At 39.6% G+C, this 24,028-nt stretch overlaps 1 protein-coding gene across 2 annotated transcripts in view; it reads right to left on the bottom strand.

Annotated features, from left to right (window-relative positions):
* RASEF (RAS and EF-hand domain containing) overlaps positions 1–24,028 on the bottom strand; it is a 76,068-nt gene that overhangs the window by 32,765 nt on the left and 19,275 nt on the right. For both annotated transcript variants that reach the window (XM_036904322.2, XM_036904321.2), the window contains exons 2-6: positions 12,636–12,782; positions 9,437–9,527; positions 5,431–5,526; positions 2,645–2,722; positions 479–594 (exon numbers count right to left, since the gene is read on the bottom strand). In XM_036904322.2, coding sequence (XP_036760217.1) covers positions 479–594; positions 2,645–2,722; positions 5,431–5,526; positions 9,437–9,527; positions 12,636–12,782 — 528 coding nt within the window. The remainder of the gene's footprint in view (positions 1–478; positions 595–2,644; positions 2,723–5,430; positions 5,527–9,436; positions 9,528–12,635; positions 12,783–24,028) is intronic.

The following is a 24,028-nucleotide window of genomic DNA, read 5'->3' as shown; positions in this document are numbered from 1 at the left end:
CTATATAAATATCCATGTATACATATAAATGCCTGTGTGTGTGTGTGTATGTGTGTTAGGTCTTGTGTTATTAACACCATACCACAAAACTAAAGCATAGCAAAATAAAACAACTTGCTAAGAAATCTACTTTTCTCCTCTGTTGTAGAGCCAGGATTCCTACCTTTGGAACACTTTAGTTAACAACTAACTTTTGACATTTTGGTATATTCTTCTGTTTCCAGTAATTCAAACATTTGTTAAGCCCTGCACTGTCCTGAGTAGCCAATAATAAAGCTAATTAATCTGTTTGTTTAAAACTTAAAAACACAAAAGGCACTAGGAAGTAAGACACTGAAAGTAAAATCTTTAGAAAGCAAAGAACATATTAACAAAGTTAATAAATAGCCCTTTGTTTTTATATAGCTGAGCTTCATTTATATGGATGGTCATCTAAATATTCTGCTCAAACAATAAAAGAAAACGCAAAGTTTCATACCTTTCAGAATTCAGACTCTGATCAGCATAATCACTTTTCAAAGTATCTAATTCACTCTGAAGAAAGGCTATGTTCGTCTGTGCTTCTAAGAGATCTTTCTTAACTTTCTGATTCTCCTAGAGAAAAGGAACAGGGCAGGTCATTAGAGGCAGAGTTCCATGATGCAGTCTTCCCACACACCCCTCACCCTCCACAATCCTTCAAATCTAGGATTTCAGAGAACTAATTATTAATTCAAGGTAATTTGAAATAGTTATGAACTATCAAAAATCTAAATCCTCAAGTTTGTTTTTAAATACTTGATATTTGGTTCTGAACTACAATAGTCAAGAGCTTACATGAGGTACTTCAACATATTATTGGCAAATTAATTGAAACCAAACATCTAAATATCTGTTTCACTAATGAGAGCCATGAAACTACAGATAAATATTCTGTGAATTGATGGTAACTAATACCAGGTTAGACTAACTACTTTTTATAATAAATCCTATCACCTAACATTTTTAAATCTTGCACTTAAAAATAAATGAATGTAGTTAGGAAATTTCTATATTTTACCAAAAAAAAAAAAAAATTCCCTGGAGCTTCTAGTTCAAGATGGTGGACTGAGCACATAAATGTGTCTTCTTTCCCTTTGGAGACCCATTAACATGAAATACTAAAGGAAACCAATCAAAGTGAAAAGAATGGAAGAGGGGCCCACCAGCAATGATACGATTTAAAACACATTTCCGGAAGATAGAAACTGAATGGAAATGCTGACAAAGGGAGAACTGTACAGGAAAAGAAGGTATAGAAGATGTGTGTTGAAAGTTATGCTGCAGGACATAGAAGGTAACTGGCCAAGTGGAACCCCAAAGACTGGGAATGAGGGGTGGAGCTGAGAGATCAAATGTGTACACTGATGCACACCCTCCCAGCCCATCTCCTCTCTTGCCCTAGCAAAGAACAGCAGATAGCCAGAGCTGACTCAAGGTAACAAGACAGGGTTTGTCTTTTTAAGAAGTGAATGCTCCTATAAGGAAAGCTAAAGCTTCTCTATGAATATCTATATCCCACTCATTCTGACAGCCAGCTTCACACACAGGGGGCTCCTCGGGAGACCCTCTTTCAGGACAGAGGCCTTGAGGTCGAGCAGTCTCTTTACCTATCTGCACAGGAATCTTACACCAGTGACCTAAAATCAGATTCCAGAATGACGGGTAGCAAGTCAGAAAAGCAATCAGTCAATAATGGCTCAAGTTTTGTGGACTCTAAAATTAATATCTTCAAGAAGACAAAAATAAATGCCATGCACTGGGAGGAATAAATAAGAAGTTGTATCAGTGAGATCATGGGGATAGCAGGGTTCCTTTCCACAGAAAGAAACCTAAAGCTCAACCAGAAAATTCAAGAAAAACAAGCAACTCTACAAGAAAGTTATGATCCAAATACAAAGCCAGCTAAGACATGACAGAAATTTGGAACTGATGGTGGAGAAAGGGGATTCATTTGACCATACAGCTGGAAACTTCCCTTCTGAGGGGCACAGGGATAATGACTGGAGGAAAAGAAATACAAGTCTCGCTCATGCTGGCTCACTTCTTGGCTCTGCAGTGAGAATATTTAAGTCATGATAAAGGAAATGTTCGCTATTGGCCTTCAACTTAAAAACAAAATAAACTTAATGATAATAGAACAGATGTAAATGTTATCAATTTTGGTAACAGAAAGACTACAGATCTGGTCAGCAGAAGATGGAAAAGGGACAGAAAAGGTAAAGGTGGAGGAAGGGTAGGGCAATAATACCCCCGCCCAGGATACAGACCAGAGCTGATGTTATAAGAATGCAGGGTTAGCTATTTAAAGTTTAAGGGCCATGCCATTATTGTTTTGAATAAAAAATAAATAGAAGCATTCACAACAGGTGGGGTAAGCATTGACAGAAAAGCCCACATAAATAATACTTTTGGTTGGAGCTATTTCAAAGACTTTCTCTAATTGGTATTAACTTCTAATGTGGCATTAATTTCTCTTGTAGTCATTGTCTGTTTTATGTTTTTAAATAGGTTTAAGCTATACCTAAATTCTATTCCTGGAACACTGAAATAATAGCATAACTATGTTTAGGAAACAGCTGTTGAACAGGAAATACATTTCTGTAAGTCAAAAGGTGATCCTTACCATTGATAAATCATAAATTTGTTGTTTTAATGCAGCCACATCTTCTTTTTGACTAATATGTTTTGACTGTTCTTCTAGCTGAAAGAGCAAATAAAAGTTGTTTTTACAAACCCACTTTGCATTGATTCAGTCAAGTTAGGAATATCCTTGAACGGAGATATGGGAATTCTATCAGTCTTCAACTTTCAACATTGTACAACTTCATAAATCACTGAACTACGTATAACCCATAAGGATTTGAAAATCTGCCTTAAATAATTTCAACTTTCAAGAAGGGGATTTTGCTGTTTAATGAATTTTCTTTTAAACAATCGGAAAGGTCTTTGGGGAAACTATTAAACTGGCAAGCAACTCAACCCTCACCCTTTCATTACATCACATAGGAGTCTGGACCTTTATATTCTCCTAGAACTTTAACGGTTCTTAACACCCTCTATCCTACATTATAATTATTTATGAATATCTTACCTTTCCTACTAGACCCTAAGATTTTTAAGAGCAGAGTTGCTGTCAGATTCACCTATGTTGTCTTCACTGGGATTTCAGGAAATGCTTACTACACTGACTGAAACCAATAAAATTTAAGTATGACATGAAGCCAGAGACACCTACACAAAAGTACATTAAGTACACCCAGGAGCTTCACTTGCTGGCTGACTTGTTATATGACCAGATTAAATTGGCCAAAAAGCATCTATAACATGGGCAACAAAAATGTCTCCCCTATCAACAGTTTATATCTCCTGGGAATTTTAGGGATCTGTGGGTTTCCACTGAGTGTGCATTGATCAAGTGAATGGCATATTTCATCAAGCTTAAGTCTAAGTCAAAGTCAAAGTAACTGAGCACTGGACTTTCCTCCTCTTGCCAGATGGCATATCAACTGAAGGTGCTCACATACATAGGGCATGACTGCCACACGTCTGACTACAACTGAGAAGACTCACTGACTGTAAGGTGCGTGATCATTTCAGAGGAGAAAAACTGTGGGAAATACTAGTTTCTCAGAATCAGTGGCATAAGGTAATGGCAATTCTAATAAATTTGTAAACTCCTATAGTTCTTTACAGCCTTTAATGTACTTGTATATAAATCATCTCTTAGTCTCTTGCAGAACAACCCTATCAAGCAGGCAGGAAGTCTGGTGTAAGAGAGAAAGCACTGACGTATAGTAAGACCATTCCATTGCTTATTTGTTCTGTGACTTTAAACAAGTTATTTCACCTCTCTGGAACTTGGTGTCCTCACCCATAAAAGTAGGATGTTTATACCATCCTCACAAAGTTTGAGAATTAGATTTTTCAAATTATGAAAAATAGCTAGCTCCATAGCATATGATATTGAAACATCAGCCATTATGGCTAGCCTGGACAGTTAAATATTGATCCCATTTTGCCTTCGAGAAACTAAAGATTAGAAAGATGAAGCCAACGTCCCAGTTGTAACAGGCAGACCCCAGCACAGTCACAGTAGGACTTGGGTCCATCACCTGTGACTCTGCTCAGTGCCTGTTTGTGCTTCATCATATGCTGTGCTGGGGCATGAAACTCTGTGAATCTTCTTGCATAACTTTCTCTTAGGCTAAAGGTCTGGGAAGACATGGAAGTAAGTGAAGATAGTGATGAGGAGAATCTGTGACTTTTGCATAAACAAGGGATTGGTCCATTCAGACTCAGTAACACAAGCATCGTATGTATAGTCTAATGGCCTTTGGAAAATTAGATAAAAGGTCAACATTGATAACAGTTTTCTCTGAAGGCTAAGTCACCTGGGGTGAATTCTTAATAATTCCATATGTCTAAGCTGCAATAGCCTCCAAAATACCAGTTAATCATCACATAATCTCACTGCATATAAACACTGGAAGAAGCATTAAAGGTGAAATGAAGAACAACCAGAGAAGCAAAGTGCTGTGCCCAAATTCACAATGCCACTTTTAGGGGTGATTATTTTTTCAGTATCCATTTTCATTTTAGCCAACATATTTCCATTATTTATGGAGACAATCCACATGCAAGAAGTGAATCCAGTGCTGTTCTGGAGACAATTGGTACCAGAAGGTGGGAGCTATTTTAAGCATCTCTTCCCAAACTCTGCATTAGGTGATGTTAACATGGTAGCTTGAAATCAGTCATGGTGGGAGTATTTATACCATGTAAATCGGCAAGTGTTAACAAAGCCCTCCCTTTGCCTCCCACCCCAGAGCCAGTTGTTAAACATTACCAGCACACCACCGAGGGCAACATACCCTACTTATCAGAAGCCAAATAGAGTAAAGACCAAAACTCCATCACACCTTTGCTCACGCTTCAACAAGTTCTCTCCCACCTCTTGTTGATCAGGGGCCTCCTAGATCTGGAACTTTCTACACAGAAGAATATTCATTTCATTTAATAAACATTCACGGAATACCTCCCATGTATCTTGCAGTAAGCTGTGGGCAGGGATACAGGAATACATGATGAGGAAAGAGCTCTACTACTGCTTGCTAGCGGACAGTCCACTGGACACATGGGAATTGAGGGCGTTTGGCTGGTGAAGACCTCAGGAAAGAAAATGGGGATTTGATGGACAGCTGTTCAGGGGGTCAGAAATATGCAAAAGACAGGTTAACCTTGGAAACAGAAAGGACACCAAGGGCCCTTAAAAAAAGTCTTCGCAAGGAGTCCAATTTGACTCTGAAATCTGATTCCATTTCAATACGATCTAAACACTTCCAGTCACTCATAACTCAGACACACTGATACACTGTGGCTATTCCTAAAAGTCTAGATGCCACAACCAACCTTTTTGAGCTTCTTTATTGTCACTTGTAGATCTCCTACTTCTGTTTCATACTGACGTCTGAGGTCACTGAGAGCTTCCTCAGCTTTGCGTTTTTCCTAAAAGGAAAAAATATATATTTTACTCAAAAAGGTTCTTCAAAATCCCATAAGTGAGAAATGTTTTGTGTCAAACTAAGGCTGACACCAAAGGGTGGTAAAACAAAACAAATGACTTCAGATGGACAGCACTTCTGGAATTGAGCTATAAAGGGGAAGGAGCTGCAGATCCCACAGCCGACACCCCACCTGGAGGGACGCCCCTGAGACCGCTACTCACTTTGTGACAGGGGCTGCAGTATGCTTATTAGCTGGTTTAATTAATTGCTGCCATAATTAATTAAGAGATACGGCAACAGCCTGGGGCCCCAGTGCTTGCCTGAATCCCACCACATCATCAGGACCCCGGAAGGCCTGGCAGGTTTACCCTTTTTGCAAGAGCTTAGCGCCTATTCTGAATTCAAATCACATCACCAGCAAATCTCTGTGCAGAGTTCTTCCCCATGGGCTGGCACTTCTCCAGTGTGTCCCGCAGGAGCAGGGATGGCAAGAGGGCACCCAGGAGGTCAAGGCCTGAGGCTCCTATGAGCCCAGACATCTTTAAGTTTCCTTTTTCCCTTTACAAATTATGGAACTTTACATCCTATGTTCAACATTCAAGGAAAGTTCTCCTTTAACAACCCATAAACTGATTATACACATATCTGCTGATAGGCCTACTGTGTACGAGGAACAGTCCCGGGCACAGGGGAGCAGAGCAGGAACACAGATTAATGGATGCTCTCATGCATCCTGGTGGGGAAGACAGAAAACAGATGATTTCAGGGAGTGGTACTAAGAGGATAAAACAGGGAGATGTGACAGGAAGTGAGCTGGATGGGGGTAAGGTAGGGCCTCTCCACAGAGGTGGCATGATCCCCCGTCTGAACAGCTGCCTGAGTTACAGGGTCTTCCTGCCCACTGACTGGCTGTCTAGCCAGGACAACTTACCTGATGCCCCCATTTCCTTACTGGATTATTATGAAGATTACATTAAATTATCCAAGTAAATTGAGTAATCCATATAAATTAAATGTACTATGCTTAGGAGAGGAGAAACATCTTCATGCATGGTAACCTTTCCCTAAGTGAGTATCTTGGCTTCGTCCAGCTTTACAGGTGAGGCAACAAGTCCCGCCCACCTCACGGGTGGAGGAAGATAGTGAGGGGCTGATTGGGCAGCCTTCCTGGTATCAAAATGGACTTGGTTGCCATGAGGCAAATCTCTTCCCTAAATCCATGGCCACAACCCCAAACATAGCAACTTCTATGGCTTAAAAATATTTTATGCAAAGCTCTATAAGGGAAATTATCACTATTGAGTTCTTCCCAATCCTAACTTAAAACAGGTAGGTGCCGGGAGTCAGACAGGACGTCACTTCAGAAACACAAATGAGAAATGGTAGTGGTTCAGACCAACTCATCACAGACTTCCAGAAAACTGAAACAGGGGCACAGTTCCCAACTCATTCTATGAGACCAGCATTAGCCTGATACAAAAATCAGGCAGAGACATTAAAAAACTACAAACCAATATATTTTATGAGCATGGATACAAAAATGATAAACAAAATTAAGCAAAATGAATTCAACAACATATAAAAAGGGTAATACATCATAACCAAGTGAGGTTTATCCCAAGTTTGTTTTAATACTAAAAAATCAATCCATATAATTCACCATATTAATATTCTAAAAAGGCAAAAAAAAGGTGACCATTCCAATTGACATAGAAAAAGCATTTTGCAAAATCCAATACCCCTTCCTGATTAAAACAAAAAGTCTTATGAACCAGGAACAGAGGAACCTGCTCAATTTAATAAGGGCATCTAAGAATAACATGCTCCAGCATCATACTTCATGTTGAGACTGAATATAGACAAGGAGACCTGTTCTTATCACTATTCTTCTTTTAACCAATGCCAAGAAGGAAAGTAAAATAAATAAAATGATCATCCAGATCAGAAAGAGAAAAGAAAAACTGCCTTTATTCATAGAATACATAACCATCTACCTAGAAAATCTGATACTCTCTACCAGAAAAGCTACCAAGTGTAAACACTGTAAACAGTTGTACAGGGCATAAGACCAATAAACCAAAATCAAATGTATTTATATATATTCACAATGAATAATCAAAAATTGAAATATTTAACAACACTGTTTAGAGTTGCATTAGGAATAAATCTGAGAAAAGACTTACAAGATCTGTGTATTGAATACCATCAGGTTTTTGAATAAGAACATTCAATATATTATTAAGATGCCAGTTTTCCTCAAATCGATCTGTAGGTACAATGAAGTCCAATCACCACAATACAGACATACATACAGTACATATATCCAGTACTGTCCTACTCTACACTTTAAATACATGCCTTTTATTGTATGCCAGTTATGCCTCAATAAAGCTGTTACAATATAAAAAAAAACCTAACTGAAACAATGGAATATACGGTACATGGGCAATCGGAGTCAAGGTTAGGAAGAAGTGACTAGAGGACTAGGCGCATTAAAGAGAATGGGGGGACTTTGAGTTTTGCAGAATTTAGGAAAGTGGGGAGGACTGGGACAACAGTCACCAAGGCAAAAAAAAAAAAAAACAGCTGGAGGGAAAGCTGACCGGACCAGAGCCGCATGGTGAAGAACCACAGGGAGCCGAGGTGAGCCACATGTTATCATTAACAAAACATTAAGTTATAAGGGGTGGGGGCCATGGTAAGGTTTCCACTACAAAGTAACAATCTGAAAAGCACTTTGGGAGAAGAAACAGTGAGACTACTAGCACAATACACATGTGTTGAAAAGTGCTTGATTAATGAATGAGTACAGAATAGATGGCGAGAAAAAAAGGCAGAAAAAATCTGTGATTTTCCTGTTTTATACTACAAAAAATAAAGTGCTAGAAGAATGGGCTACCCCTTGCACTAAGCTGGCCCATGGGCTCTGAACTACCTACTCTATTGAATATGACATCAAGCAGTTATTCAACTTGATATTAAGAGAGGAGACAAGAAAGACCCCCAAAGGCATTTATGTGGCAAAGCAGTTTAAGGCAAAGAATCTGAAAGCATGCAAGTACCCAGAGCAATAGGAAAGAGCAGGCTGGCAACAGCCAGGGGCACCCCCACACATCAGGCGCTGTTAGGCAGGCAAGCCCATCATCAGGCTTACTTCCCATGAAAGTGGAAGGGTGGCACTACCCCATCCTAAAGATGCAACAGCAAAGGTCAGAGCTTAGGCTGTATTTCCAGCGCCACCTGCCCTCCACAAAGGCAGAGCCAGGGGCCAAACTAAGGCCAATCAATGCCAACACCCAGGCCTTCCCATTCCATTTTGCTGCCTCTTGGAGTTAGCAGGCAAATGAACACCAAAAAATACAGAATGTTCAACCTAACACCAAGCTACTCAAAGAAATAAGTCGATTTTCTATTTTCAGTAAACATTCATCACCTAAATATATTTCTTCAATAAGGAAAAATCTTAATTGGTCTTCTGTGCAAATCACTGAAGGCAGCTTCCAACTTTCAACTACAAGACTTCCTGTGATGATGGATAAAATACATTAAATTATAAAACACCAGAGATTACAGAGAGAATTTTAATTTCGTTGTAATCTGGATTTCAAGTTGGCAGTGGACTTGGGCACGAATAGTGGAGCCACCCTGCCCCTGCAGGTGGCTCCGCCTTCTCCCTGGAGCCTCAGCTCTTGAGCCACCTCTACAAGGAGGCTGTGGCCCCGCGGCCTGAAGCAGCCTCATCTCCCTGTCCCTGTCTATCACACACTCTCTTACCTGCACCTGCCGCTATCTGAATTATCCGCTTTATTTAATGACTTGTGTATTCTCTCTCCCCTTACCTGCCCCCAAACCACCACCACTAAAAATGCCCGGGTTGAGAGCCCCTGAGGGGGCTGGTCCCACAGACTCACATCCTTCCGTGTCTTGTGCTCCGCCGCCTGAATCCTCTGGTCCATTTCCTCCTCCAGCTCACTCAGCTGCATGGCTGCCTTGTCCTGGGCTCTGGAGTTCAAGAGCACATACACCTTTTTGTTACACTCTCGGACGAATCATAAGAGAAAACGCATCTATTTCAAGCTCTCTATCTTACAGATGATGAGAAACACACTATTTAAAATAATATTCCCTGTGCCTTGCACATAATAAAATGACATAGGCAATTTGACCATTTGGGTGGAAAATGACATTAAAACTACATATTAAAAAATGGAGTAAATTAGATTAAACAATATTAAGCTAGATTGTGGCAAAGAAGAGATAAAGATACCAAATCACTGAAAATCCTTTTAGCTGCCATGACTGAGCCACAACCCAGGACAAAAAAAAAAAAAAACAACTCCATAGCAAAGAGATGGTTTAGGTAGGATTCTGAAATTTTATTATATGAAACACACAGTGTTCTATGCTACAGTTAAAAGGGAAGAAAGGAAGGGATCTCAACAATTATTTTTAATAAGTTCCCTAAACTTCTAGAATGTAGGTATGGTTGCCAGAAAAATTTTCTTTCTTTTATTAGTGTAATCAATAAGTCACACCTCTCTGGAGGCAGAACATACTATTTTGCCAAAAAGTTAAAAATGGGACAATTTCATTGAGAAGAGTTCCAAATAGTTTTATTTAGCAATTGTCTACTATGGAGACATCTGTCACTTTAGAATGGTTGAGACTTTTTGATCTCTCTCATCAACATGTCCAATTATCTGAATTTTCACAATCGTATGTGTTTCCCACTCAACTAAGGGATATGAGACGTGAAAGCAGACACCATGAGATTTACAGTCAGTGCACTGGGACCAGTGGCATGCTGCTAGCAGTAAGCAGAGAACAGGACCTCAATGTAAGAGCTCCCATCTGCCAGTTTGATGGCATCTGACCATCCCACCTGTTTTCCACTTCTTACACCTATGCAGCACAGTCCGCTCGTTCCTTAGCTTAATTTCTAAAGTTCCAAACCAGCATTGAGGGGTAGGAGAACAACCCCAAAGTAAAATTTTGAGTTTTGTAACTACTTCTGCTCCTGTTTTCGTTGTTCTTACCTTGCAGCCTGCTGAGGTCACATCAACAAAGTTTGGAAAGTCTGTTATTTCTAGTGTGTTTATAAATACTTGCCATTTGATGTTTAGGAATTCTGTACCTCCAAAGCAACTTTGTTTTGCTTTGTTTTGTGTTTTGGATCAACTCTGTACAGAGCTAAGCCACACATATCCCTTCTCCCTTTGTTAGGACTATTTTTCCGGCCATTCCTTCTAGATATCCAGTCCCAAACATCTGGGCATCTGGGACTGCTCCTGAAAGTGTTCTTTTCTGCCTTTTTCACTTCTCAACTTTTGTTTTATTTTTGGTAAACCAGGGTAGTTTATAACAACACAGTGTTTGCCCCAGCAATTCCTACTTCTTAGTAGAAGGCTGAGTGTGTGGATCCACTGTAACCTAGTCCAGGACTCCCATCAGGACACAGGAACCCATTCTTCAGGTGCAAGGACACAGCAAAAAGATAGAGAACCTCCCCAGCCAGCAAACAGAGGTGAGGGTGATGGCCCTTAGCTGAGAGTGCAAGGGGCACTCACAGCAGTCGTTTAAACACTGAGAGACAGAGGAGCCAGTAGGAGGTCCCAGGCTCCCATCAGACACTGGCTCTGGATCCCACCCAGGCAGCAGGACAGAACCACTAACATAACTCAATGTAATGTTGTGCGCTAGTCCACAGGGTGGGGGCAGCAGCCGAGCTGAAGAGAGCTTAAAGAGCGCCATTCTTTTTCCCTTAGGGGTTTGCATGGTGCTGTCCTTAAAGGTCATGTGAGTGTGTGTGTGCCCCACATACCTGTGTGGGGCTGTGTATGTGTACCTGTGTGTGCACATGTGAGTCTGTTTTCATAACACTGGGCATTCTAAAAATGCAATGGCATGGCTGCTAGTCACCCCCACCCCATAATGCTCCACAGAATGCAGAGTTTCAAGGACCACCCAATTATCCTATTGAAGGCCCCTAGCAGGCAAACTGGAGGGAGAAGACCAGAGTCAGGACCTGGAAAGGTTCCTAAGAAACCTCCTGGGAACAGTTCAACTCTTACATGACTCTAGGCTATCAAATAAGTTCTATTTAGCAGCAACATTTTAAAATGCTTTCTCTTCTACACGTGAATTCTCTTCAGTCACTCCAAAGGGTCAACTAGTTACGTCATTGTGTTGAAGGGAAGCAGACGGGGCATCCTATCAAAGCGGCCATTTGCAAGTCCTGAGCAGAGACCCGTGGGGTGTGCAGCACACTTGGAGTGCTAGAAGAGCAGCTGCCAGTGAGAAGCATCTGTGGAGCAGAACAGCCAGGAATTGTGACAAACAAAATACCCTCTTTCCCATTAACGTCAAAGGAGTGTTGTTCTTCCAGGAAGCAAAGAGGCTGATGTTTGGATTGCAACACATACACATTATTCTTTCGCACTGAGTTGCTGTTAGAACCAGTAAGATACCCTACATAAGCCAGCTCAGCTACAGCTCCTGTAAACCATATGACAGTAAGGATTCAATGATTTTTTGGCTTTCAGTTGGGGCCGGGTGGGGAGAGCTGGAGAGAGGGAAAGACCCAGCTGAGTGCCCACCGTATGGCAGGTGAGGGGCGGGGGGCTTCACCCACTACATCATCTACCAAGTCTCAACTCCCGGAGGATGTGGATATTGATGGCCTCACCGTGCAGATGCAGAAGTAAGACTCAGGGAGAGTAAGTAACCTGCCAAAAATTGCACACCTGTCAGTGACAAGGCCAGGCTTCAGATGAGTCCTGCCGCTCTGGATGAGCTGTTTCCTGCATGTTTCAAGGGGATGGATATAAGGCAACAAATCTCTTTGAGCTGTTGTGTGTGAAATCATTGGCCTTGAAGAGTTTATATATTTGGATCACAGTGACCTATGCATGGACTGCTGGCAGACCATACAAAGCACTGCCTGGCCCCACTGCCCTCATGCTGGCTTAGTTTAGAAAACTCTAGATTCCTGAGGTTCAGGTAGTCCACCCATACCGTAACGTGACAATGCAGCTCAGTCCATGCACCACCCAGGTCAGAGAGTCAGCTAAAGGACTCCAGGTGCCACTCAGAAAGCAAAGACCTCACTACCTTTTTACTGCAATGGCCAGGTTTTCCATTTCTGTGCTTTGAAGTTTGATCTCGCGGATGAAGTTCTTTATAACATGTTCATAAGGCTGAATTAGTCTGGGCTCCACAAGGTTGATGTTTTGATACAAGGTACCAACTTGCTCTTTTCTGCCAAAAAAAAAAATTGAAATTAAAAATTAAATTGAACCAAGTAAAAAATAAAAAGGCAAATATTCAGAATACTTTCAGAGAAGAGACAAATAAGTAAAGAAACAAAGAAGAAAAAGGCAACAATGGATTGACCAGAATGGAGGCAACATAGTACTCAGAGATCTCAGAGAAGGGGGGTGGGGGTGCATTGCCCTCCACATTACTGTTTTCACAATGGAACAACTTTATTTTGTTTCCAGCTTTACTGAGGTATGGCTGACAAAGAGAAATGGTATATATTTAGGTTGTACAATATTATTTTTTTTAAAGCTGTAGAATGTGATGATTTAATATTAAAAGATGAAGGCCTACAAGGGAATTGAAATGAACAGGTAGGGATTAATAGGGAAGGATTTTTTTTTGGTCACTGCTGGTTTTTCTTGTCTTCGGTAGAAAGGCAAATAGAATAACATAAAAGATGGTAACAGTAAACCAAGTACTTAATAGCATGTTCCACCAATCCCTAATAAAATGTACTTTAGCCTTTATGATCATAAGAGTAGATACACCCATCATCTTAAAGTCAGTTAAAAATTACTTCATATAGTCATATTTATAGAATCCTATATATAATATACACATTTAATATATATAACATTTTTATATATTATATATAATATATATAATATAGTTTCAAAAGAAATTTGGTGACTGGGCAGCTGTTCTGCTAGAGGAGAAAGGAGTGAGTCTATGAGGCTAGAAGGGCCCTTGACTCAAGTTAAGGGGCTGCTGCGCTACGTGGCACAGAGGGAAGGGCTTGTGAAGACAAGGGGACAAGGTAGCCACTGCAGGCCAAGGCGAGAGGCCTCAAAGGGACCAGCCCTGCCCACACTTGGATCTCAGACTTCCAGGCTCTAGAACTGCAAGAAATAAAATTTTGTTGTTTACGTCACCCAGTCTGTTATTTGTTACTAGAAATACCCAGGCAATCACAGCGAACAATGAAAGACCCAAGGTCACACTGTGACCGAGCGGCTGAGTTGGGATTCAAACTCAGGATGAGGCTGGAGACCACATAATCAAGCAAAACAGTGTATTGCTTGCAAATCAAGCAAAAACTGTGTTAAACAGCTGAATCTTGGCAAAAGATACGGGATTCAAAATCAACCCACAGAACTATGAAACATTACAAAGCAGGAGATATTTATTAACCAGGACGCTTAACTAAGCATGGCCTCAAGGTGTGTCCATGCAGCTATAAACTCCCCCAAGTTTGCTCTTATAAACTACTCAATCTGTGCAGAGGCCAATTATGATAAAAGAACTGTTCAAGTGAAATATTATTAATAAATCTGCAGGAGTAAGTCCCTTTATATGATGATAATGATATAAGACACAGAAAGCTGTCACCATTCCTTCCATGAGAGCTGAGTTCAAATACTTGTTGCAATAGTGAACCGTATTTACTAGAGAGCAGGGAGGAAAAAAACTCCACTCTTAGATTTTCCCATGTAATTTCAATGCATAACAGGATCATTAATGCCTCTGCCTTTACTGACTGCCAGTAGGATACAAAGCATAACACCTTTCTTGTGAACAGCAACCTGCCTGTCAGGGATGGCCATTAAGATACTATCACCAAGTCCTTGTTTATTGGCTAACTGCACGGCAATAAAATATTCACAAGTTGGATGTCTCAGTAGATTCTCTTGCTTTCTGCAAATTTCTAAAATAAGAAACAAACATAAAGATTTGTAAATTCTCTTGCATCCTTTGCTGGTCCTGGTGTTAATACACAGAATTTCAGGAATAGTTTACAGTGATGTGTACAAATAGATTAACTATAGAAAATATCTGCCACTATCTGCCACTAGCAGAAAATCTGTTCCATGGTTAACTGTTGTGCCACAAATACCCATCTGTCCTACTCCTTTAGGGCACACAGAGAAAGCTGACTTCCCAGAATCTCAGGCAGGTACACTGGAACCATGTGACATTAGAAAAAACAAAACAAAAATAAAAAATACTTTGTTGTAACAAGAGATCATACCTGGTTTATCTGTGTAAGATTTACAAGGTGTTGCCTGCACAGGCAGCCTAACACCTGTGGATTCTTCAGCTCAGCACACTGGGGCCTTACTAGGAGCCAAGACAGTCTTTTCTTCTGCTCCTGTGAGTACAGTCGCCACCAGCCTCCTGGGTGTACTGGTTCCTGACGTCAAAGTGTAAACAAGCAGAGATGGCACAATGCTATACACGCAGCTGTTTGTATCAGAACCTGACCCAGTGTGGCACATGTGAGTGTTGAGGAGAGTTTCACGTAGTGACAAGGCCTGGAGCACTTTCAATCTCTTAAATCCATAGCCTCATCTAAGGCGATTACACCTGGATTCACAAACACTATGCAAACCTGTTTATAGGTATACATGACAAACACCAGGTAAAGATTAAGAGTCAGGTTGTATGTTTTAGTCAAGACAAAAATAGTTTCTACTTCTGTGCTGAGAGAGCCACTAATGCTAATTCATGTCTGAAAAAAAGAAATGAAATGCAATCAGAGAAAAATGCACCCTGAATCACCAACCAGTTTTACATGTTTAAAATCCGAGCTTATTCATCTTCTTGTTCAATAAATTACAAGACTGTTCATATGAAAGATGGTGGTAATGGTTAATTACCGATCAAAAATTCACAACTTAAAAATTTTAAATGATCAATGGGAAATAAAATTTTAAATTACAACTATCCCCATTGAAGCTAAAAAGGATATTATGAACTCAGAAGGACAACAGTTATGCCTAAGATGTGTAAACTTTTTAAAGGTCACACGTTTTCATAGGATTAACATTTTATTTAGAAAAGAACATCTATATCTGTGTTTATGTGTTTCTAATGTAGTAAGAATGCCAGGACACCTCTGGTCTCAGGAATCTTGCAGGAAATAGTCAAGAGTAGAAATACCACTCCACATAAAGGAACACAGTGACCCAGTAAGGCTGTTAGGAAAATTATCCCTTAGATTACAAGTCTTGCTGCTTTAAGCATTAAGAGAGATAGCTCACCTGCTTCTTCAAACTATAAGTTACATAGATCTAAAACCCAGAAAGGGTTTTCTATGAGCAAAAGCAAACAGCATTAAATGCCAATGTCTACATCATTCTAGAAACACCTAGGCAACCACAGTGAACAATGAACAATGAAAGGCCCAAGGTCACCACAGTGACTGAGCGGCTGAGTTGGGATTCAAACTCAGTCTGAGGCAGAGACCACACAACCATTACGCTAACAGTTTACTGCTTCCCAATTGTGTAAAACAGCAAAAGACATTGGATTCAAAATCAACCCACAGAACTATGAAACATGACAAAGCGGGAGATATGTATTAACCAGGAAGCTTAGCTAAGCATGGTCTTAAGGTGTGTCCACGTAGCTATAAACTCCCCCAGGTTTGCTCTTACAAATAAACTGCCATAAGAATATTGACACTATGACCCTAACATCTGGGCAAACATCCATGCCATCCAAAGGGCACCATGTTAGATCCTGGACTGAAATGCTAAGGAGCTACTAGGTTCCCTCCCTCAGGAGGCTCACTGTGAAGGTTAAATACAAGATGCTGACAGTAGAGAGCAGCTGAACACGGCCAGGCCTTGGCAGCTCACCTAAAGGATGATCAGATGTCAACCTGGCAGAAGTGGGAAAAAGGTGAGGTGGGTAGCCTGTCCCAGGCACCAATATCCACAGGCTAAGAGATTTGGGGCCCAGAGGAGAGACCAGCACTTCCTGTAACTGGAAGAAGCTGGTGAGGCTGGAGAGACGGAGAGGGGTTGAGAGCAGCAGATTCAGATGTGGACTTGGTGGGAGGAGTTAGCAGGAGCCCAGTGACTACACAGGGGCCTGAAGCCCAGTAAAGAGATGGGAGGGAGGTAGCTATTCTGAGAGGAGGAGAACCCACTGGGAGGCTTAAAGGACAAGATGACATCACCAGGTTTGCATCTTAACTATTCCCATCTGCACAACATTTTGGCTGAAGCAGAGAATTAAGCAAAGGATTTCAAATCAAGTTTGCAGAGATAAAGGTAACTCTAAATCCACTGTCATTTAGTCCTGAAATTTGCAACTTCAGGAGTTCTCACTAATCTCTACTTTCCTTTACTATAGAATGTGTATAATTATGGACCACTAAAATGTGATAGTACAGACAAACAGATCAATGGCATAGAACAGACAACCCAGAAAGAGACCTACATAAATACAGTCACCTAATCTTTGATAAATGAGCAAAGGTAATGCAATGGAGCAAAGATCGTCTTTTCAAGAAATGGTGCTGGAACAACTGGGCTTCCTTTTGCAAAAGAAGGAATATAGACACAGAATTTACACCCATCACCAAAATGAATTTAAAATAGAGAACAGCTCTAAATGTAAAACACACAATTACAAAACCCATTAAAGATAACACAGGAGACAACCTAGATGACCTTAAGTGTAGCGATAACATTTTAGACACAACACCAAAAGTGTGACTCATGAATTAAATAATTGATAACCTGGATTTCATTAAAATTAAAAACTTCTCTGTGAAAGACAATGCAAGCAAGTGAGAAGACAAGCCACAGACTGGGAGAAAACATTTGCAAAAGACACATCTGATAAAGGTCTGTTATCTAAAATACACAAGAACTCTTAAAATTCAACAACAAGAAAACAAATCACCCCATTCAAAAATGAGTCAAAGACCTTAAAAGACACCTCACCAAAGAAGATATACAGATGGTAAATAAGCATATAAGAAGATGCTCCACATTATATGTCATTAAGGAAATGCAAGTTAAAACAACAATGAGTACTCACTACACACACATTATACACCTATGGACAAAATCCAAAAGAGTGACAACATCAAATGCTGGCAAGGATGTGAAGCAGCAGGAACTCTCATACGTTGTTGGTGGGAATGCAAAATTGCATTCACTTTGGAGACAGTTCGGCAGTTTCCTAGAAAACTAAACATACTCTCACCATATGATCCAGCAATCATGCTCCTTTGTATTTCACACCCAAAGAAGTTGAAAACTTATGTCCACACAAAAATATGCACATGCATGTTTATAGCAGATTTATTCATAATTGCCCAAACCAGGAAGCAACAAGATGGTCTTCAGTAGGTAAATGGAGAACTATGTCTATCCTGACAAGGAAATCTTATTCAGTACTAAAAGGAAATTAGATTATCAAGCCATGAAAAGAGACGGAGGAAGCTTAAATGCATATTACATGAAAAAAGCCAATCTGAAAAGACTACATACTATATGATTCCAATTATATGACAGTCTTCAAAAGCCAGAACTTGGAGTAAAAAAATCAGTGGTTACCAGGGGCTGGAGGGGAGTGAGGGGGGATGAATAGGTGAAGAGCAGAGGATTTTTAGGGCAGTGAAAATACTCTGTATGATACTATAATGATGGATACAAGTCCTTATTCATTTATCCAAAGCATAGAATGTGCATCACCAAGAGTGAACCCTAATGAAAAATAAGGTTTTGGTGTGATTATGATGTGTCGATATAAGTTTGTCAATTGTAACAAATGTGTCACTCTTGCGCAGGATGTTGACAATGGGGAAAGCTGTGCATGTGGAGGGGCAGGGGTGCATGGGGGATGTTGGTACCCTCCTTTCAATTTTTCTGTAAACCTAAAACTATTCCAAAAAATAAAGTCTTTTTAAAAAAACACAATAGCTTATATCTCTTTGGGTATAAGAATAATGAGTATATTCCCATAAGGTGACACCAGTTGGTCTTTCTAGATGCCATATCTGAATGCCACACTGTCATTAGTCAGCAAGTAGAGAGGCTTATCCTTCTTCCCCCATTCAAGTTGAGTCAAAATTCCTGATTTCAAAAACCTTTTATTACAAAGTACACCTACTATCATAATAAACCTCAACTAACCAGAAAATACATTCTGTAGGCCAAATACAGTTGTGCTATTAGAACAGGGCAGCATTCATTCCCTTTCTGAAATTCAAGTCTTTCTTTCCAGATGAGATGTGCCTCTGCCTCAGCCACCTCTAACCGGAAATGACTCTGGTCTTTGTTCTTACAAAAGGTCTAGCTCCCCTACCTAACTGACCATCAATAGATGAATGGATAAAGAAACAGGTACATATACACAACGGAATATTATTCAGACATAAAAAGAAAACAAATCCTACCCTTTGCACCAACATGGATGGAGCTAGAGGGTATTATGCTTAGTGAAATAAGTCAGGTGGAGAAAGACAAGTACCAAATGATTTCACTCATTTGTGGATATAGCAGTAAAGCAAAACTGAAGGAAAAAACAGCAGCAGACTCACAGGCTCCAACAAGGGACTAGTGGTTACCAAAGGGGAGGGGTTGGGGAGGGTAGATGGGGAGGGAGGGAGAAGGGGATTAAGGGGCACTATAATTAGCACTCACAATATAGGTAGGTCACAGAGAAGGCAGTACAGCATGGAGAAGACAAGTAATGACTCTATAGCATCTTACTATGCTGATAGACAGTGACTGCAGTGGGGTGGGTGGGGGGCACTTGATAATATGAGTGAATGTTGAAACCACAATGTTGTTCATGTGAAAGTTTCATAAGATTGTATATCAATGATACCTTAATTTAAAATAAAATAGGTCTAAAACTCCCCATTGATTCAGTTACAGAATGGTTATCTGGCTCTTCCTTCCAAAGAAAACAAACAGTGGTCTCCTCACCATGGTCCCACCATCCTGCAGACTCACAAAGACAACCAGACCAGTGGCCTGGGCTTTCCTGGCCTCTGTTTTGCCTCTGCTTGGTCAGAGGGTGATCTAGTCCAGGTATGCAATGACCAGTGCCTCATCCAGGGCCCCCCACCCAAATACGGCTCCTGCAGGTAAAATTTCTGCTGGATTCATGTCACCCTGAAAAATATTTTACTTACCTTAGTGCTTATTTGGGTAACATCCCCCAAAAAGGTTTTAAAATGGAAACTTTCTGGGACATGAGCATGATAACTAGATTTTTTTCAGTCTAGAAACATTTCAAATTGCAAATGCTTCCTATTTGAAATCACTGACATTTAGTTCCTGGGAGTTTGCCAGCAGAGGGAAAAAGACAGAAACAGCAAGAGGCATTGTGCTAAAGGTTTAGAGCAGGCACACCTGACCAGCTTCTGAAGCCATGAATGAACAGTGTGCGGGTAAGTATGATGGCCTGGCTCAGTCCAAATGCTTCCTCCCCACATCCTGGCTTCCTGATCCAGGGCAAAACACTTAACCTTGAGTTTCAGCTTCCTCAGACAGAAAGTGAGTATAGTGATGGAATCTACCAGGTAACATGAGGATTACCCCCCCAGTGCGGCACACACCTGGACAGGGCACGCTGTAGTAAGTGATAAAGGTTAGTTAGCCATTGCTATCATCTGTTATTCCTCTTTACTCAAATAAGTCAGAAACAAGTAGGTGGTTATCTCCTGTTTGGGGAAAGGGCTAAAAGGAAAGAAGTGCTGTGGTGTAGAAGCTCCATGGACAGAAATGTTGTCTTGTGGGTGCCAGAGCAGGGAAAACTGAACCATGACAGCTGGGTCATGCCTGAAGTCAGTCTGCACAGCTTGTAGTCCAGGGGTCAGTAAACCTTTTTGTAAAACACAAGATAGAAAATATTTATGAGTTCTGTTACAACTCCTAAACTCTGCCGTTGTAGCATGAAAACAGATAGAGACAACGCATAAATGAATAAATTGGGCTGTGCTCCAATAAAACAAGCAGAGGACCAAATGGGCCTTCATTTGATCCTTGTTATAGTCAATTAACATAAGGCTCTGAGCACAGTAATGACAATGGGGCAAGGCAGACCGAACCATTCTACATCCAGGAAAACAGGCCTCTGCTCACATCTTGCCCCTAGGTGCGGATCAGTTTTTTCAATAAGGATGTCACATTATCAATGTGCTGTACGTGTGTCCACGAGAATACGCACATCTCTAAGAGTACTTATCTTAGAATGCACATTCATGCTTCCAGTATTTCTCTTCTATCAACTTGCCTTCAGTCAAGTTAAATGAGGCATAATCTAATAATATTAGTGCAAATAGATATATTAAAGTTAGTTTTCACTGAAAATTTCTTTCTATTTTGACAAGAAAAATACATGTTGGGGAGAAAATAAAGAGTACTGTATCAGTTCCTATGCAAATCTTAAAAGGGAATTAAATGACATCTATCACCTTCCCAGTCTCAGTTTATGCTTGTTCCCCTGTATCCTGTCCACTTTGATTCAACAAAAAAGAAATTTCTGGATAAGTGCTAATCAAAAAGATGCATGAACAATTGGTGATCATTATTACACTGTTACTAACTATGCATTAAAGCTATTAACAGTTGCATTAAAATAAGACACAGTGAGTTGGTGGAACTGTACTTTTTACCTCCAGCTCTCACTTGGTAGTGTGTGAGACACTCGGGCAATGAAAAGACTTCTCATTAATATGTGGCTAAATCAGAAGATGATCCGTGATAAACACAGCTCTACTTTCCTGACCCTTTCCAGTGACAATGTAACTAGAAGTTTCCTTTCAAGAGCAGGAAACAGAATGCTCACTGATAAAATAAATTAAGCTCAGACAAGAGAAGCTGGAGGCAGATAAGTCCTTAGGTCTCAGATGGTGATGGAGAAAGACTGGAGGTGGCTGCTCAGCTGGCCTACCGGTGAGAAGTGTAGGGCTGACAGGAGGCCATTCAGCCAAACCAATGGGAAATTAGGAAATTAAAGGCACACACACATGAAACAGGTACAGAAAACAGAATTTGGACAGTCCTTCCACAGAGCAATAGAAAGTAACTGGAATGTTCTTGCTACTGAGATTAAACCATTTATATCACAGCTTAAATATATGACTGGCTATTTTATTGAATGGTAATGCTTTTATATGTTGTATAAACACTTTTAGCAGCATTGACCTCAAAAACAAAGGTGCATGCTGAATAAAAAGTTAAGTACCAAATTTCCTTTCCATTAGAAAGATGGTGATAAATGTGTAACTTGCTCACAATGTTTAACTACTGCAGCCAAGAGGAGACATGACAATTAAATGTAATGTGTGGAACAGAAAGGGGGCATTAACGGAAAACTGAGGAAATCTGAATAAAGTATGGACTTCAGTTAATAACAATGTCAGTTCCTTACTTGTAACAATGGTATATGGGAACTCAGTACTATCTTCACAATTTTTCCATATATCTGAAACATTCTAAAAAAACAAGCTTACAAAAAGAAGTTTGTCAACATTTGGTCTCCACCATGGTGGACTACAGTGATACCATTATGCAAATGAAAAACAGAAGATAAAAAGCTCCTGAAAAAGCATCAGCATCTACATCTTAAGAACTTTGTTCAGAGTCTATAGTTTCACTCATGCATCTGCTGAAAGTTCATTTCCACACTACCTGTAAAGCATGACCTTTCCCTTAGATCAAATGGCAGTGCTAAGTTAACTGTGCATTTTTTATTTCAAGTTTTCTTGTACAAATGCAAACAGTAAAGCAGTAGGTGTTTACATTGTCTCCCTTAGCAGAATGAAGCTAGTTTGATGTCAGTCTGATCAGAGGCTTCAAAAAGAAAATCAGTTGAGTTAATTCCAATAATGGTTTGATTTTTTTCTACCCACTTCATGGAATCAAAGTAAAGCTTTTGGAAGTTCATCCACTGAAGATTTAAAAAAATCAATCTAAACTTTTATAAATTCAGTGAAAAATAAGAGTGAAGTATTGTAGTAAAAATTAAATTTTTACTAAATTAAGACATCTGTGAAGTAGAAATGTGCCTGGAATTAATGGTGGTGCTTTTATTTGCATCCAAATAGGCTTTGCTATTCTACCAATTGAAAGAGAAGCTTTATTTCAGCTGCCAAAAGTTCAAGTATAATAACACAGATAGTTACAGTATCTATAAACATTTCGGTGGTGGTTACTTAATCTCTGTGTGGCCTGTCATCATTGGGGTTTTGGAAATGGTTGAAACTTTGAAGAACTACTTAGCAAATCACCCTATGTTTTTTGTAAACTAGTTCCCCAAGTTTTCACTACATTTGTTCAAAATGTTTTGGAAAACTTCTGTCAGATTAGTCAACAATGAGAGCTACAAAAACTACCTTGGCCTTTGAAGCAGATTGGAATTAAGCAAAAAGTAAGCCTGAAAACAGGAAGGTACTGATGGATGGACCAGATTACACAATGACACCACAAGGCCGTGCATATTTAATTCCTAAATTCCATAATTATGATTTGGAATATCTCAACCTTCTACTTTTACTGGATTAAATTTATATTCTAATATAAAATAATAACACCAAAATTAAATTAAATTAAAAAGGCCTACAATTTTGAAGCATCTAAGTAAAGAAAAACATTCAAAAGCATTGTAAGTGGAGACAACTGATTTGACAAGTCTTGTCTTATAAAAGTTAAGAAACTTGTCAAAGTATTTGTCAAAGTAAGTACATTGAAGGAAGACCAAAACATCAATACTGTGACATTCATGGGCTGAAATATTTACATATGGCATGTAATAAATATTTCACATGTCAATACCAAATCAAAAAGGACTGAGAATTTACCAGAATTTGCTCTAGGCTTATCAAAGAATTTTCTCTACAATTGTATCTCAGCCCTTGTAGAGAGAATTTTTTAATTAAAAACATTATGACCTACAGAAAAGAGTCATTGCTGGTATCAACAATTTCAAACTTATAGTCATAAAATGTAACTCTAAAGAAGGGAAAGAAGGATATTACAAGCACCCACTTTCTGCCATAATTAACATCTTACATTAGTGCAGTGCATTGTTACAATTAATAAACTGACACTGACACATTGCTATTAACTAAAGGCCATACTTTATTCAGATTTCCTCAGTTTTCCCTTTATAGGGAAAAATAATCATAACATGTAACTGAAAAAGACTGCAAGCAATTTTATAGCAGAAAATATCAAGCCATTATGGGAAAAGTATTAGAAATAGATATAAATTAGTGATTAAAATGCTTGAATATTTTCCCAAATGACTCTGCTTACTCAATTTTTTTAATGTTCATGTAATTGATGTAAAGATTTTCTTTGCTTGAATGCACATAAAAAATTTTAATATATTTTAGAAATAACCTTATTTTTAAAAGCTTTTTGAATAGAATTATAAGACCACATATACAATAAAAGCAATTTGTCAGACAATAAAATTCCAATAAAATT

This window comes from Manis pentadactyla, chromosome 3 (assembly GCF_030020395.1).
Source record: "Manis pentadactyla isolate mManPen7 chromosome 3, mManPen7.hap1, whole genome shotgun sequence".
In the NCBI taxonomy this organism is placed as follows: domain Eukaryota; kingdom Metazoa; phylum Chordata; class Mammalia; order Pholidota; family Manidae; genus Manis; species Manis pentadactyla.
This window is presented reverse-complemented; position numbering and strand designations above follow the sequence as displayed.